Here is a 17,514-nt window from a genome sequence, read left to right as displayed (position 1 = left end):
GCTTGTTGCGAGGGGCAACTGAATCGGGCGCGCGCGCTGAGGGAAGGCTCGACGATCATCACAGAGTCCTCACGTCACGGATCCGCAGCGATAGAGATGCCCAGGTGACAGGCGGCAGCAGAAAGAGTGGGACCACACTCGCATACATTTTTCGCATTTCTTTCTACGCCCCCACCCCCTCCACCCGACACGACCGCCTCTTCTTCACGGACGGTTCGCTCGCGATGGGATTCCGCTCGACGTCGTCCCCGCCACCCTCCAACCTAGAGGATTTGTCCTAACCACACCCGGCCCTTCTTCGGATCAAGGATTGCCAGTGAAGACCCCGAGGTAAGGACTCAGAAATGCATGTGGCCGACCGTTTCGCCCCCACCACGCCTGTCTTGCGTGGAGTTTCACGCTGCCGGAGCTGAAATAGAAAGAACCACCTACACGCGGCAGGCCGGACGAGGTGGCGTGTCTATCCCCCGTGCGGACGGCCGGCGCGCGTGGACGCGCCCGGGTAAATCTGCTGTGGTCACCGACTCGCCCTGCAAGCGGCTCTCCCCGGTCCGTCCTCTGCAGGGACGGCGGGTCAGGGGACAAGTGAAATGTCACCCGTGGGACAGCTGCCTTGACGAACGCATGCGGACACGGTATCTGCTCAAAGCTCGTCGCCTGTCACGTCCCGTCGAAATCCTCCAACCAGAGGTCGTTTTGCGCTATTGGCTGCTAATTGAACGTTTTTGAGGCACTGCACATTTAAAGTTGCTCTTCAGGTGAGTGCATCCTTGAGTGCAGCCATTATGACACACACACACACACTCACTCGCCCTTCACAGTTTCTTCAGGCTGGATCAGTTTCATCCATGTTGTGACTCGGAGTGTGCAGGGCCTCCCCATGCTGGCTCCTCTCCAGCGCTTGTCCTGCTAAACCAAGTTCTCAGACCTGACCCTATTTCATCCAGCAGCAGCCCAACAAGTCCCCTCGTCTTCCCAGTGAGCTGAACACAGAGGATCCATCTACAGTCAGGTCATTCTCACGTGAGCCATGCATTCTTGCACGTGCATGCTTGAGATTGTCCTTTAGCATTAGGGCTTTTTTTGTAAATATTTACAGACAGATCTCCAGGAGCGAAGGCTTTTGTTCGCTGAGGTCACTCGTTGACGTTTCGCGATCACTTCGTGAAGCTTTGAAGACTCTCAGGAGGCGACGACAGGCTGCAGTCAGCAAAGGAGAAGAGGCACTGCAGCATCGCCGGCGTGGAGATTGCGAGGGGTCAGGGCGTGTGATTCATCATCATGAGACAGGAGTGGGTTGTCATAGCCGGCTCCTTCTGTGCTTTTATTTAGTGTTTTCAGTTGCTTGTCGGTGGGTCGTATGCAGGAGAAGAAGAACAGCCTCTGCGAGGTGTGAGATTACTCTCGGCGTGAGGCTCGTAGGAGCATAGGTGTGTGTTGGGTCATGCAGCGTGTGATCAAGCTTCTGTCGGAGAGTTAGGTGTTGTTTTTATTTTTTGTTGTTGTATGCAGCGTGTATTGCCTAAAACAAGGAAGCGGAAACCTTCCCCTCTAAATGTCCCTTTCACATTCACGCTAGAGGTGAAACGGCAGAAGTCTCTACCGAGTGACTCACTCATCCCCTAGAAGAAAACGTCTCATCGATAGCTCAGATATGACACAACTGTTATTTCCCATAAAGGCAGCACAACGCTGGCACGGGGGTTGACCTTGAAGTTTGGGACACGAGGCTCACAGCAGAGGTGGTTTAATCATTGTTTACAGCGAGTCTCTCTCCTCCCCCCCCCCCCCCCCCCCCCCCCCCCCCCCCCCGTAGTCAGAAGTGTCGTGTTCAGCATGTTTCTTGTGTGGTTTGGATGGCGTGCTCCAGATGATTTAACAGGTAATATGAGGTCAAGAACGCCTGCTGCTGTTTGCACGAGTCAGCTCTCACTTTTGTCAGAGTCTGAAGAGATTTACACATGCGGAGACAAAGGTTTTAGTGCTTGACGCGGCAATAAATTGTTGCCAGAAAGAGACACTTAAAAGAAGCTTGATTAAATTGAACTCTCCTCCTGTGGATGTCGCTTTCTATTTCCACCGCTTTGGTCCAAAGGGAAATATCTCTATAACTGTTTGATGAATTATTGTACTGTTTGCACAGCTATTTGTGATCCCCAGATGTTGAATCCTACTGTTTCACCTGATTCTTCATCCAGGGTGAACATTGCAAGCTGGCCTTTTACTTTTAAGTGTTGTCAGGTCATAAAAGTGCTTTTAAAAAAATGTACAATACTTACAAAACTAATGACATCCCATTTAGCCTGAGGTTGTCTGCTAATGCTAGTTAGCAAACTCTAGCATTTGGACACGCCAAACCGTGTCAGTGGTAAACATCACCGTGGTAACAGTGTTATTTTGAGCATCTTGCTGACGTTAGCATTTAGCTCAAAGCCCCATTGTTCCTCAGCAGCAGAGCTTCTAGCTTGGCCGTGGACTTTCCGTATTGTCTTCATTAGTTTCTGTTACATAAAATTACACTTTTTTTCTCTTTTTTTCCGTGCACAGTTACAAAAAGAAGGGAATATTCTGTTATTTATGAGCATCAAAGTACTAGTTGCACGCTTAACAGATACATTTATTGAATTATATAGATCTATCTTCAGAGTAATTAAGAGCACATCTAGAGATTAAGACCGTTACAAAACTGTAAATAAGTAATAATAAGAGATTTAAAACGAGACATCCCACGTGCTCTTGATTCCTGACCCCAGGTCACGTTTCATGCTCGTCATTTCGCTGATATCTACTCTCACCACGCTTTGCCCTCTTCCATCTCCTGCATGACGGGACTGATGGCCTCCTTGATGTCGGGTTTATGCCCCGTAACCAAATAGTGTTTTGAAGGCTGGTTGCGTAAGCGTAGACGCCCGCGGGGTGTGCAGGACGATGAGTCGACGTCGGGTTGGCTGGGTTCTCTTGGAGCGCTTGAAGCCGTCCTGCAGGAGGTGAGCTGCGTGCGCTCTGCTGAGGAATCCTCCTCGATCACATGGATGTTGTATAATGCAGGAGCAGATCATGTTGTTCATGAAATAACAACTTTTGGGTCGTCCGGTAGCAAATAAAGCTGCCAGTAGGACAGATGTCTTTTTTAACTCTAAGTAATTCACCTTCTGAGGGAATATGGACAGAAAACTGTTATTACCAACTTGTCTGCAAACTTGATGGTCTCTTAGAGAGCAAGTGACCAGCAAGCATGTATTAATGTAATAACAATCTATGATGACCAAATAGAAAGGATGGGGATTTTTCAGCCTCTGTGGTATGTCTGTAGTTTTTGACGGATTTTTAAAAGCATTAATAAATTATGTCGGAACCATTAACAGACCATTAAAATAATTGGCCAACCTACAAACCTTTTACAACAGGAGAGAAAAAAAATCAGCACCAATTCATCTTTTGGCATCAGATTTGTTTCAAGGACAAAACTTGACTTTGGTTGAACAGAAATGCGGCGAAACAACGTGAGCCTTGAATTAAGAATACAAGTAAAGCTGTATTTTCTTAAACTCTATTTCAAGCATCTTAATGAAACGTAATCCTGTTCACTATGATGAATATCCCTCTATCACGTTCTCAACCTTTCTCTCTCACGACCGGAGTTAAATCAAAGGCTTGATAAACAGTCTTGTTATATCTGACACTTTGTTTATGAGAACCGCTCCTTAGTTGTTGACACAAATGATGAATGGATGTGAAAAGTGATACCAAGATGAGGCCTTTTTGTAATTTAGACCGTGGCCCGTGCCTTGGTGGGGCGAGCTGGTCCGGGCAGACAGCTGCTGGCAGCAGGTGTGGCAGCTGCGGCGATAGCTGAGCATCACAAAGCTCCAGCCGTTAAGCCAGGGGTTTAACTTAGTCTCCCGACTGGGGGGGGGGGGGGACACTTTGCTCAACCTCACGAAACCTCCTCATTCAACACCCGAGACCATGATCTCAAGACCATCTCAATGCTGAAGTTTGAATTCAGACGTTCCCTGAATAACTGATATCCTTGGAAATCTTCACACCTTTTCTTCCCTAGGGTTCTCCATCAAGACCCAAATGCGCGGCCCAGTCTGAGGGAGCAGGAGGAGGAGGAGGAGGAGGAGGAGAGGGCCAAAGAAGTGAGGACAGCGTCCCCGGTTCGCAGACGGGATGAGCGGTGGAGCGGAGCAAGTCGACATTCTGACCGTGCTCTCCCTGGTCAAGGAGCGATGGAAAGTGGTGAGTGACGTCGCGCCCGGCGACAATGGGCGCCGTGTTCGTGCGTCCCCGGCGCTGACTGCCCCCCCCCCCCCCTCTGTCTCTTCCCCGCTGTCCCACAGACAACAGCTCTTTGTCTTTCCCCTGCCCGTGAGTCTCCAGCCTCTACCCAGGCCCGGGGTTCGGTCCAGCCCGGCCTGCTGCAGAACAGGGCATCCAAAAATAGGCCGGGTTAGCTATTTGTGTTGGTGCGGCGGGCTATAGGCGGCCAGGGCAGCAGAGCTGCACCGCGGGGCCCGCGTGTCTCTCACTGCCTGGGCGCCGCGTGAGGCTGCTTGTTCCTCGCTGACGTCACTTCCTGTCTTCTGAGGAGCAGGGTTACATAAGGACCCTGCAGCTAATCCCACGACTTTAGCTCCCTGTGTGTGTGTGTGTGTGTGTGTGTGTGTGTGTGTGTGTGTGTGTGTGTGTGTGTGTGTGTGTGTGTGTGTGTGTGTGTGTGTGTGTGTGTGTGTGTGTGTGTGTGCGCCTGCGCGTGTGCATGTGCACGTGCACGGGGGACGCTGAAAGACGCGAGTGGGGACATTAAAGCTCCGCTAATTTGAAAGAGTGAAGCGAAGAAGAGAAGCATTAAATGAATCGCGTGCAAGTAGAGGAAATGTTTAAAGGGTAAACGTCCGGCACAACTGAACCAGGGTGAAGGCAATTTATTGATGAGACAGAAAAACAATCAGCAACTCTCCTGATCATCTATATTTTTGATATTTTATTGTTTAAGTATAATTTTTCAAGCTAAAATGTCATACAATTTATTACTGCTTCTCAAATGTCCTGATTTTTTTTTCTTCTTTGTCTTTTGTTATGGTAAACTGAATTTGTTTTTTTTTGGACGGTTATTGAGTAGCCATTTAACGGATTAAACAGTCCATAATCCTAAAAAAATAGAATCAAATCAAATGAATCTTAAAAAACAATAAGTATTTTTTTTGTGTTTCTGGGTTTTCTGAAAAATACAATCTGCACATTCTCTAACTCTCGAAAAACTGGATAAACAGAAGTGATTTCAACATTAGCTGAAATCCTACAACGAAAATACAAGAATTGTTATTTTGCCCTCGTGTACAAACCCTTTATGAGTATTATAGGTATTAAATGTATTATCCTGCACATCACACACAGGTTGTCAGTGGTTATTTATTCTTATGCACTGTGTCATAATCCTTCTCTAGGTGAAGAAGATCGGAGGCGGCGGGTTCGGGGAGATCTACGAGGCGGTGGACCTGCTGACGCGGGTCAGCGTGGCGCTGAAGGTGGAGTCGGCCCAGCAGCCCAAACAGGTGCTCAAGATGGAAGTCGCCGTGCTCAAGAAGCTGCAGGGTGAGTCGAAATGGATTCAATGGATTTGGTTACAAACGTCCCCTGCACCTCGACCTATTGATAACAGGACGGCTTTTGTCAGAAAATGCTTAGGATATGCTTTCTGTCAATATTTTATCCTGGATTGATCAAATAAACACCGAAAAAACCCGAAGCGGAACAATTCAGGAAATGTCATGCGCAAAGGATCTACACAGAAGGGTGTAATATTCTCCATTATCTGACTCTCACATATTTTCCATCTCTTGGTCTACTAGTTTCAGATGGGAGAAAGTGCTGAAGTGGTATGAAGTACATGTTTGGGTGCCTCACAGCAGGGACACATGTTCAACACCAGAGAGCAGCGTCAGTGGGCTCGCATAGTTTTACTCCGGCCTCTTTTTTTAACCACCTCTCTTTTCCCTTCCCCTCTCCTCTTCCTGCCCTTTTGAACACTTTGCCTGTTTTTTTTTTTTCCTCTCGTAACCTCTGAGAAGAAAATCAATGGGCCGGGATCATGTTTGCCGTCTAATGGCTGCGGCCTCGGGCGCTGTGGGTTCGTTGCTTCCTGAGGGAACCAGCATGTAACTTGAGAGCAAGCTGAACTCCAGCCCCCCCCCTCACAAACATTTCTGACCCCGCCCAACTGTAAACACCTCACTATCAACCAAGCGCCTCACAGGAAGCCTAGTGGGTCATATTGAGCTTACCATAATTGTTTTTTTTGTTTTTTTAAATTGCATTAATTGGATTATATTGTGTAAAGTAGTCAATCCAAAAGGTTGTTTTTGTAACGTGGAGGTTTTGTCCGAAACCGTTTGCATTCACTGCATGCCGAAGGGTTTCGGGGTGTGGTTGCAGTCCAGCTGCAGTCCAGCTGCAGTCCAGCTGCAGTCCAGCTGCAGTCCAGCTGCAGTCCAGCTGCTGGTGCAGCGATGTCCTTTCAGAACACGCGCACATTTGCACACACACAGATACAGATGAATGCACAGACGCACAAGGCCAATTCATGCCCATGCTTAGGCCTTGTGTTGGATGCTGTGAATCAGCAGGAGGGCCGTACGTGTGCTGCGGTGATGGGGGGTGTGGGGGTGGGGGTGCGGTGAGCTGCAGCGCGGCAGGGAGATACGAGCTCGCATGTCATCATGATTCACGCAGCATCTTATCGAGTGATGCAGATGATGTCTTGTGACTGTGGGATGACCTCGTCTCCTCCACCGAAAGCATCCTGAAACTCCTTGTTTCCTCCTTTATTTCTCAGGTAAAGACCACGTGTGCCGCTTCGTGGGATGCGGCCGCAACGACCGTTTTAACTACGTGGTAATGGAGCTTCAGGTGGGTTTAAATGCACATGCCTCATGAGCGCTTACTTTTGCTCATCAAACACATGAATCAGAAAAACAAGTGCCTTAACTGTTCTGATGATTGATTCATTTCTCATGCATAAAATTGCATAAAATTACTTTTCACAATTTGATATGGCATAAAGGCTTGAACGGCTAGTAACATGTAAACGAATGTGTAGTCATAGCAACAATACTCCACGTAGAGATTCAGGGCGCACTACTGCAGGTGCTTCAGGTACAATGTGACCGTGTACATCTGCTCTCTCAGGGTCGTAACCTGGCTGACCTGAGGAGGAGTATGAGCCGGGGAACCTTCAGCATCAGCACCACCCTGCGTCTGGGAAGGCAGATCCTGGAAGCCATAGAGAGCATCCACTCTGTGGGCTTCCTGCATCGCGACATCAAACCGGTGAGTCATCGATTATCTGGAGGCAGCGGAGGATATGAACTGCCTGCTTGTTATTTCATGCAAGAGCTTCAACTTTATATATTCCCGACAGATGAGAATGTTTTATTTTTTCTGTCCGGGCAGCGTTTGTGACTCTAGCACTTTACTGCCTGCTTGCATTGTTGCTGATTCAGTATTTTGTTGCACTTACAGTGAGCCGGTGGATTGTAAATACCCTCCGTCTTCTGGGCTGCTGCATTAAAGTATATTCTAGCATAGGAAGACATTTATTGTTATCGTTCCTTTAACCGCTGCCTCCTTTTTTACTGCCTCAGTCCAATTTTGCAATGGGCCGCTTCCCAAGCACCTGTCGAACCTGCTACATGCTGGACTTTGGTTTGGCCCGTCAGTTCACCAACTCCTGCCAGGAGGTCCGACCTGTAAGTGTACCCCTCTGTTACTGGCCATATACTTAAAGCTGCACTCACCTAATATGGTGATCTATCAGTGGAATTGAATGGTGATGAACTTGTGTAGCTGCTAGCGTGCGTGATATTGTGAAGTAAAGTAGTAGTCAGTGGATACATCAGTGGATACATTATTGCAAAAAATTTGCACTGAAATTCTAAAATAGAAACAGTCGAATAGTCAATTTAATTTATTGAATTACCATAAAGTTAGTTTAATGATATATGATAGTACGTCAAAATTCTGCTATGGCAAGGAGAAATGTTATAAGGTTAGATGAAAGTTTTTTCTTTTCATTTTGATGTCATTTTTGGATGAAAATCCATCATGAAAATCCATAAATATTTGCATTTTAACACCAGTTTCTGTGGTTGTTCGTCAGCCTCGGCCAGTGGCAGGCTTCAGGGGAACGGTCCGCTATGCATCTGTCAATGCACACAAGAATAAGGTCAGTGTCTGTCCACCCGTCTAGCTGTTGCGTAATCAGTGATGCTGTCCCCCACGTGTCTATTTCAGTGCTTAACGCAACCTTCTCTTTTCTTTTCTTTTTTTGTCATGATTTCTCCATTTAAACGTAATTGATCAATGCTCACTCATCCCTAATGTAATTCTGCAGGAGATGGGCCGTCACGATGACCTGTGGTCTCTCTTCTACATGCTGGTGGAGTTTCTGGTCGGTCAGTTGCCGTGGAGGAAGATCAAGGACAAAGTAAGGACAGCCAATAATCGCTGCCTCTCGTGGAAGCTGAACAGCCCTCCCTGTCTGTGCAGCTGTGGATGATGAGATTTGACAGTTCGGTGTGTGTGTGTGTGCGTGTGTGTGTTTGCTCCCAGGAACACGTGGGGAAGCTGAAGGATACCTACGACCATCGTCTGATGCTCAAACACCTGCCGGCAGAGTTTGGCGTATTCTTGGAGCACATCGCCAGCCTCGACTACTTCACTAAGCCTGACTACCAGGTGACACAGGGGTCTAATTTGAATTTAGTAATACGGAATTGTTTTGTTTTTTCTGCTTATATCAAGTACAGCCTGTTGGTTAAAAGTGCAGTGCATGATCTAGATGTTCTGTTTTGTGTGTTACTACAGCTGCTGATGTCAGTGTTTGACAACAGCATGAAAACCTACAACGTCGTGGAGAACGACCCTTACGACTGGGAGCGGACCGGCACCGACGGCACTTTGACCATCATTGCCGTTGCTACAACGCCGCAACATCACACCCGCCTCACTCCGGCACACATGGGGTGTGTTTGACGGAAGCGTCGATACATTTCGTTCTTTTGCTCTGTCCCCACAAATATTCTATAGCCTGTATCTGTAATTATGCAATATATAGACTCCAGGCTCAAACATAAAACAATGTCCTTCTGCTGCCCCAGGATGGCAAACGCCTCCCTGATACCCGGCGACCTGATGAGGGAAAACACGGACGAGGTTCTGCAGGACGAGCAGCTCAGCGACGTGGAGAACAACCCCGCTCCGGAGCGCCTGCCGGGTTCTCCCCTCCACCTGCAGCGCAACCAGGAGGCCGACGTCTGGGAGGAGCTGGACCGCAACCGCAACCGCATCCGGTCGGCAGTCTGGAAGGTAGTGCGGCTTTACCACCTCAAGTTCTCAAGGAAGTAAGTAAGTAAGTAATAGCTTAATTGAAATATACCATTTCGCTTTTCTTTCCCCAAAGGCGGCAACGGAGGAGGAACACAGCAACATCCCGGGCAGCCATGGACACCAGAGCCCCTACCCCGGCCCGAGCCTGGGATCCCCGGTCAAACTGCAGTCTGATGTGGGGGCTCCGGACCGTGATGGGCCCCTGCTGAGGAAGCTCCGCAATATTCACAGTTTTGACCTGGAGAGGAGGCTGACCCTAGAGGCCAAGCCCAGTCCCGAGCGCTTCCTGGAGACCTGGTATGTCCGTCGAATGACCGATGGAATAGCGCTAAGATCAGTTTCTCCAAATGGCCCTGGGGGTTAGAGCTGAGTATCTGCATCTGGCTTGTGTCTGTCCAGCTCAGGGAAGCAGCAGCAAGCTGGCAACCAGCACCAGGAGAAGGAAGGGGACGGTGCTGCTGTCGTCCCGGTAGCTCAGGGTCAAGCGGACCCTGCCGGGGAGCGTCCTGATAGGGTCTGGCACTACGATGAGGAGTTCCTGTCCGGTGGTGGTTCTCCTAAACCGGCGTCCTGTGGATCTGTGGAGCAGGGAGAGGGGGGGGTCATCAGCGGGGGCTTTGTGGCCCTCAATCTGAGCTCGGGGAGGCACGACGTCGACTCAAGGGAGTGGGTCATGGTGGAGCGGCCCACTGGCTCTCCGGGAGCCAAGGTCGCCACCAGCCCCTCAGAGGAGGACGAGGAGCCTGAGGTGCTCCAGCTAGGGGACCAGTCCCCCGGGTGGGAAAGGGGACATCCGGGGCCCAACCCCGGCAAAGCTAAACAAGAAAGCGTGGCTTCCTCCAAGGGAAGCGCGAAAGTCGACAAGTTGGAGCTTAGCGTGGGTCTTGTGGGGGCTCTGCCACCCGTCACTCCGACAAGCCCAGCTGAAGCTCTGGCTGAGGGAGTTCTCACGCAGGTAAGCCCTTTGCCTTTGAAGGCCATCTCTCAACATGGCAGACATGACACTGGCCGTAGTCAGCATTTTACCAAATTAAAGTTCCACCGGCTGCTTGATGTTTTTTGGCTTATTTGCTTTTGTTTATTCTTAGTAAAAGTATATCTGTGTCACAACTGCAGAGCTTTTTAATCAGATCACAGCATGGGGGAAAAGAGAGCTTATGGCTTTGAAATGCATATTGATTTGTGTCGAATTTCATGCAAAACTTGATCTTATTTGTGTTTGGTTGGTTTAATTTATTTCACAAATTCATCATTTGATTACAGAATATGGCTTGGTTCCCTCAGTTTACCAGTTTACTTTTTTGCTCCATTATTTTGTATAACCTTCAGCCAACCCAACAAAATCTGCGAGCTCGGCACAAAACGCCTTTTAAACTATTCTTGAACATGGAGGGCTAACTGCTCCGCCCCTTATACATATACGTATACGGCCTTCTCAGAAAGTACAGACATTGCCTCTGTCTTCCGCCTGTGGCTCTGAGATCATCCACTGATCTTTATAAACACCCCCCCCTCCCCTCCACCCCCAGTCGCTTTACCCGTTGACATCGTGCTCCCCACCTGCTCGTCCTGCCTCAAAGCACTTCCACCATATTCCACCCCATCTTCTCACTCCCCCACCAGTCTCACCAACCCTCCTCTCTCCACCCTCCACTTCTGTCCTTCCCCCCTCTCTTAGCTCCCCACCTCTCCTCCATCCCTGCCTGAGGAGGTCGCCATGCGGACACGCAGCCCCGTCCCGCTGCGCTCTCCCAGCCCTCACACACTCCTGACCACCTTATCGGACCCTTTGCACCTGCGCCAGCATCCAAGCATGAGGCGTAGCCAGTCTGTCGACCCCCAGCAGCAGCAGCAGCAGCAGCAGCAGCAGCAGGAGGAGCGCCCCTCCTCCGCCTCATCCTGCCACGCCTCCCTACCACTGCCACTGCCAAACCCCGCCCCCGGCGCCCGTTCCCCCGGTCGCAGGAAACTGCCGGCCATCCCGGCGGGCGCCGCCAACGCCAAGTTTCCCTCTGTCATACGCATCACTCGTGCCCAGCTCCAGCAGGTGATGAGCCCATCACGGTCTCCCTAAAACCCCTCCATTCAGCTTCCTCCACGTCGGTAGCAGTGCTCCGGCTGTCAACCTTTTTTTCCTTTGTTCTCTTTCTGTTGTTGTTTTGTCTAAGTTGCTCGTTTTGGCTCCTTTGTTCAATGGGCTTGCTCTTTGTGTTGTTGTGAGGCAGCTCTCTCCAGAAACCCCCGAGGGGCATTATGCAGGCCAGACAGAGCATGGGTCAGATGTGTCCTTGTGTCTGGACATGTGTCCTTGTGATCTGAATAGGGGTGTGTGTTTGTCTGACTGTGGCATGTGTGTTTGGAATGTCGAGTCATGACTACCGGTTGCATGGTCTCTTTTGTTTCAGATCGTCTTTGTCCTCTCTATCTTTCTCTTTCTCTCTCTCTCCCTGTATTTGTTCCTCACCCTCTCTTCGCTGAAGCCCCCTGCGAAGTTGCGTGAACCTTTCCTGTCCTACTTGCTGGTTTAGTACTCACAGCTTGACTGACACTGCCATAGCACTTGTGTGTTTCGGTCTGATAATGGTAGCTATGGTATTGCATGCTGTTGCCAAACTAATCACCATTTATTACCGTACATTATACAACACTTCTTTTTTTCACACATCTGCATCAGGCTCTTGCTACAGAACTACAGCACAACTCGACATGTTGTAGTCTATCAGCAACAGGCCCTTGACAACTAGAATATTATTCCCACTCTCGGTTTGGTCGAGCCTTCAAGTAACACCTGTGTGTCTCTCTCTTCCCGTCCCGTGTCTCCCCCTCCCCCTTCCCCTCCAGTTGACCGCTCAGCGTCCCTCGGGGCCGTCCTCCCAGTCAGGATCAGATGGCGGGCCACAGTGCCTCCTGCTGGAGAGGCTCGGCGAGTCTGAAGCCGAGGCTCGGCAGGTCCAGGAGCACACGGCGGACATCAGCTCCCCCCAGGAGCATGTGCTCACCCGTCCGGGGACACCCACGGACCCTCTGGCCGAGATGCTGGTCAACGGACACATCCACAACAAAGCTCAAAGCCCGAACCGCGTGTCCTCCCCGCGCTCCCCTCTCTCGCCTCCTCTGCGCTCGCCTTCCTCTCCACGCTCTCCTCTGCGCTCGCCTTCCTCTCCACGCTCTCCTCTGCGCTCGCCTTCCTCCCCGCGCTCTCCTCTGCGCTCGCCTTCCTCCCTGCGCTCTCCCCGCTCCCCTCACAGCCCTGTGTTTTCCAACGGTCACCCCCCTCCTGTTGGATGCCAAAGGGATTCGAGTAGTGGAGCTAACCCCAAGCTGAAAGACCCTGAGAAGGACTCTGGCCCGACTCTCTGCCCCTCAGAGCCTCAGTTATGGGGCGAGGTTAGTAGAGAAGAAGACGACCACGGCCCAGATCAGACAAAAGGGCCAGTCTCCTCCTCCTCCTCTCCGGTGGCCGTCCGCAAGGACCCCAGCCGGAGGCAGAGTCGCATCCCAGTCCTGGAGCCCTCCAGCCTGCTTGAGCTCCCTCCTGCAGGGTCTGCGAAGGAGAAACTCCTGCAGAAGAAGGCTAACCACCAAGGCCCCGTCCCGTCTCCCACCGCCTCGCCCTCGCTCTCCGATAGGCGGGGCCCCGCGGCGGCCTCCCTGGCTCGGGACCCGTTGTCCTCCGCCTCCGACCGCTCTCAGGACGAGGACTCTCTCATGGGCTCCCGTTCCGACCGCCAGGGGGACGACGCTGCTTCCCTCTCCTCCTCCTCCAGCCCTCTGTCCCGCAAGAGCCGGATCCCTCGTCCCGTTCATCCCGCTTCTTCCGCCGAGCAGCTGGCTGCCCATTTCCTGCCGCGCCCGCCACCTGGGAAGCCACCGTGCCGCCCCACAGCGGAGGGCAGGTAATTTGTTGATCGGCGTCTTTGACAACCAGCACTGATAAGTGTTCTCAAATTGCATAATTCCATTTGCTGATTGTTTAGTTACATTTTCTTACTCATTTGCTTTCATGCAGTAGTGAGAGAATACTGTTTCTCTTTAACCTACTCCCTGTGATGTCTCGTCCTTCGTCCTGGTTTGCTTTGAAACACATGACCTGGCCGATATTCATAACCCACCCTCCATTCTGTGCCCACTCAGGCTGAGGCGCTTACGCATCCGAGCTGGCAGCAACAGCGACTCAGACCTCCTGACGTGCCTTGCTCAGTTGATGCACGGCTCCCGGGGATCGCCGCTCCACCATCGCTCCTCCGCCCAGCACGGGGGCTCCCGGATGGGCGTCTGCAGCCTGACGAGCTCGCCGCACCACCACCACCACCACCGCAGCTCCAGCGCCTCGCCGCGCAGCTCCTCCTCCCTGCAGCGCTCCGTCAGCTCCTCGCCCTCACGCCACGAGCACCGCGGCGGCGGGGGCGGGGGAGGGGGTTGCTTAGGCCGCAGCCGCTCGCCTCCCAGCTTCTCGGGCTCGCCGCCTCCGCGCCGCTTCCACACCACTCACCACCAGGACATGTGCTGCAGCCGGCAGGCTCGCACCGGCCCCTTCCACCTGTCCAAGGGTAAAGGCTGTAGCCGAGAGGGCAAGTGCTCCAGCAAGCTGAGCAGATAGTGTCGCTCCGCGTCGCGCTGCCACAGCCTACGGATGGGAGGACTCTTATTATGATAGGGTAGACCTCAGGCTCCTTCCTGTATAAGTTTCCCTTTTTCCCCCCAGTGTCAACCTTACAGTTGTCCCGCTGTTCCTGTCCACCCAGGCTCGTTCGTTTGTATGCCCATCTTTGAAGGGGCTCTCTGGCAATTAAGTAACGAACTCCCATAAAGTCTGACTGAGAGACAGAATAATTTTTTTTTTTAAAGCGATCAAAACCTGTGCAGCAGCAACTGCGATATCCACACCTTTGGTCCGTTAAGCTCTAAAAAGGCTGGTTCCTACATTTACCATAATGCATCCCTATAGCAGAAGGGCCAAACTTCTATCAAAACAAAAAATGCTCTCTGTTAAAAAGTGTCAAACTCGCTCTGATATGTGCGGACTGAAAACTACTCTTCAGGACGAGCCAGCTGAGCCGCGCGTGTAAGTGGGGTGGGAAACTTATTAGACAAACGATATGGACATGTCAGGGTTCTCATTTCATTCATAATAGTACAGCTGCTAAATAAAAGCCAGTGCGGCCATTACTATGATATGTAATACATAGTTGGTTGAGCCATTGGGTGCATGAATAAATCAGTTCGCTGTCTATTCATCTCCATGCATCCTGTGCCACAATATATATGACTTATTTATCCCCGGTATTGATGCACTTGGATGATACTGATGGAATTTCAGTATAGCTGATCACGACTACATTGGAAATTGGGGTTGACTCCGATGTCTTTTCTGCATTCGGAGGTGTACTTAATGCTGTGTGAATGCAAATAGCCAGAATTGATGTACAGTTATATTTATTGAGATATTTATTTTGATGCTTAGCGACGCTATCGACTCCCACCCTCCTCCGTGTGAACGTGGATGTGTGGTTTTGTTTCCCTCACATTAGTTTTAAGTGTTTCAAATCAAAGGGATTACTCCGAAGTGACCCTTTTTATACAATCAATCATGTCAAGTGCGTGAGGACAAACACCTTTTTGTGCCTACTGTGTTGCTAAGAAGGACTCCAAATGACCCAGTGGCTGAGGGCCTTCATGGTTAGAAAGGTGACGGGTTGTTCAGTGGTAGCAGAAGTATAACCAAGCAACATGAGGTGCATTACTGATGCGTAATATTAAGACACAGATGTTTGTCTCAGCGCGTGCCTTGGCACTTTGGGCAGCTTGAAGATCCGCTTTTGTTTGTAATGAGACAAAAAAAGGAGCCAAACACTTGTGCCAGCGTTTTAAAGACGACCCTTTTCACCGGTATTCTTTAAATGTGGAAAAGGTAGCAACACAAATGTTTGTAAATCAACTGCAATTTCAACAGCAGTTATCTGGAGTAGCTATTGTTTGTATTGACTAAAAGGAATTATTTCAAGGTCAACCTGTCATTGCTGTGCTGTGTGTAGCTACCAGGTTAGTGTTGGGGACACAACTTTGAAAATAAATGTGAATTTCAGACCTCTAACAACATTTGGTCAAATAGTATAGAAAACAGGCCATATGTACATATACTTACATATTTATCACACTAAAAGGCTGTTCCATGCTCCCGTCTGCGAGAATGTCTTTCATATGATGACGTGTGGTATGTTCATGCACAAGAGAAGGAGGAGTCAGAGTATTGTTTGTGTTTGATGTAGTCAGGATTCCTCACGGAAACGCTCCTCCACAACCTCCCACCGCTCCTCTGCTCGTAAGATACTGTATGATAACTCCTTCCAAGGCTACTATTTGCATGCACAACAAAGAAAACACCAAATTAAGTACTGAGTGAAACGCCAATTACCACTTTCCGTCACGCGTCACCTATCTTGGGAAGATTTTAACCCATCATCACCTTTTAAATATATTTCCCATCACAATATTATTTCACCATTGCTCCTCCCACGTCATGTGTGACTAGTTTTCTGCGCTTCCTGCACTGACCCGGGATGTATTGTGTTGGTGGAACATGACAGACTGTATTTTTTACCAGTGTAATGAACGTACATGATGCTTAAAAATAATCAAGCCAAAAAATAATAACAGAGAAACGTTTTTGCTGTGATGGAAGCACTTGTATTGTGATAGCAGTTACACCCTCCAACAAGACATGGCTGCACATTGCCAAATATTTTGATGGATTTCAGATGTGGTTTAAATCAATCAATCAACATGCAATGAATATGGGAGCGTATGGTGATGGAAAGGGGGCACATTGCTGATCTTGCAGATACCTACGCGACCCTCACGCGGCAGCTTTGATGACTCCTCCTGAATCCAGACAGCGTTCAGTCAGTCAGTCGCCTTAAAGTCTCCTCTCTGCCCCTCTGTGCATAGCGAGGGATGACTGAGCCTTGTCTGTGTTGGACATCATTCCACTATTCGGCCGAGCCAAGCCCACCCGTCACATCTCTTGTACGTAAATGGCATGTGGCACCACTATAGAGACCATATGCCACCACTAATTGCTGATTGAGAACTGTGCTTCTACCGGAGAGATTCCTGTTTTGTTTTTTCCTACGAGTGGAGGCCATTCATCGAAGGTGAAAATGGAAAATTTGTCATTGACGCATTCAAGGTGTGTTTGTTAGTGTGATGACCGTGTGCTCTCAAACGTGTGATCTCTAAACGTCGCCAGCAATCAGACTTTGAATGCTCCCTCTTTTAACTCACTACTTTAAGATATTTCAGCTTTGCTGTTGTGCAGACTTTTAATATATACTTGTAAAATATGAAGTCATTATATAAATACAATAATTATTGTTAAACCATAACATGTACTCTAACAGGCTTCAGTGCAACAGAAGAAAAGAGCGCTCCGGTTTCTAAAAGATAATCAGATTTCCAGGTTTTTAAAATTGTTATTGCATAAGTAGTGTGAAGTTGTACTAGTGTTACTCTCCAAATTATATTTTCTTTGGCACTTTTCAAAGTGGCCTGTTTATAGCAGAGTGTCATGTGTATATAGTAGCTTTCTGGGTATTTGTGCTAACAGATACCTACAGGACAAACCTAGCGGTTTTATTTTATTTTGAAAAGTGAGATGGAAACTAATGGAAGCTATGGCTCTTATGGCATAACACCAAATTACTTTTTAGTATAATTTATGAATACAATAGAAGTTATTTATTGTCCCATTTGCCCATCCATAATTTTGACTTGTCAGGTTTTTTTCATGGTTGGTATTTTGTGTTGTAATGCTTGTCATGGTTTTTAAATGTAAAAATGAATGAAAGAATGTAACAAGAGTTTTGCATTGTATATAACTGTAATTATTTGTTTATTCTATCATTTGTATCATATCAATCCCTTGTACAGTGTTTTTTTTCTTTTTTGTTTTAAAATTATTTTGTATTTTATTTTTATAAACTGGTTATAATTAAAATACTCATTCCGCATGCAGACCAAATCTTGAGAACGATTTCCTTTTTATTCCAGGATGTTGGCCATTGGACCAGGACATAAAGATTATAAATGTTTTAATGTTTTATTTATCGTCTGTAGATATCA

General features: G+C 49.0%; 1 protein-coding gene across 2 annotated transcripts; it reads left to right on the top strand.

Moving 5' to 3' along the window:
• Positions 1-17: 17 nt before the first annotated feature.
• Positions 18-17,430, top strand: ttbk2a (tau tubulin kinase 2a). 2 transcript variants are annotated; one of them, XM_037486574.2, is made up of 16 exons: positions 18-330; positions 4,064-4,245; positions 5,454-5,601; positions 6,842-6,915; positions 7,195-7,335; positions 7,650-7,754; positions 8,165-8,230; positions 8,399-8,491; positions 8,617-8,742; positions 8,872-9,029; positions 9,165-9,372; positions 9,467-9,690; positions 9,793-10,348; positions 11,072-11,440; positions 12,235-13,289; positions 13,528-17,430. In XM_037486574.2, exons 2-16 carry the CDS (start codon positions 4,177-4,179, stop codon positions 13,991-13,993), a joined length of 3,858 nt encoding a protein of 1,285 aa, XP_037342471.2. In that variant the 5' UTR covers positions 18-330; positions 4,064-4,176; the 3' UTR covers positions 13,994-17,430. The 2 variants fall into 2 exon arrangements, with proteins under 2 accessions (XP_037342471.2, XP_037342472.2); XM_037486575.2 differs by lacking the exon at positions 11,072-11,440 and having other exon boundaries at positions 20-330.
• Positions 17,431-17,514: the final 84 nt, after the last annotated feature.

This window comes from Pungitius pungitius, chromosome 14 (genome assembly GCF_949316345.1).
Source record: "Pungitius pungitius chromosome 14, fPunPun2.1, whole genome shotgun sequence".
In the NCBI taxonomy this organism is placed as follows: domain Eukaryota; kingdom Metazoa; phylum Chordata; class Actinopteri; order Perciformes; family Gasterosteidae; genus Pungitius; species Pungitius pungitius.
This window is presented reverse-complemented; position numbering and strand designations above follow the sequence as displayed.

Coding starts and splice junctions, on each gene's coding strand:
- ttbk2a (XM_037486574.2), top strand. CDS start 4,177: ATGAGCGGTGGAGCGGAGCAAGTCGACATTCTGACCGTGCTCTCCCTG. Junction 4,246..5,453: donor TCAAGGAGCGATGGAAAGTG/GTGAGTGACGTC, acceptor ATCCTTCTCTAG/GTGAAGAAGATCGGAGGCGG. Junction 8,743..8,871: donor TCACTAAGCCTGACTACCAG/GTGACACAGGGG, acceptor GTGTTACTACAG/CTGCTGATGTCAGTGTTTGA.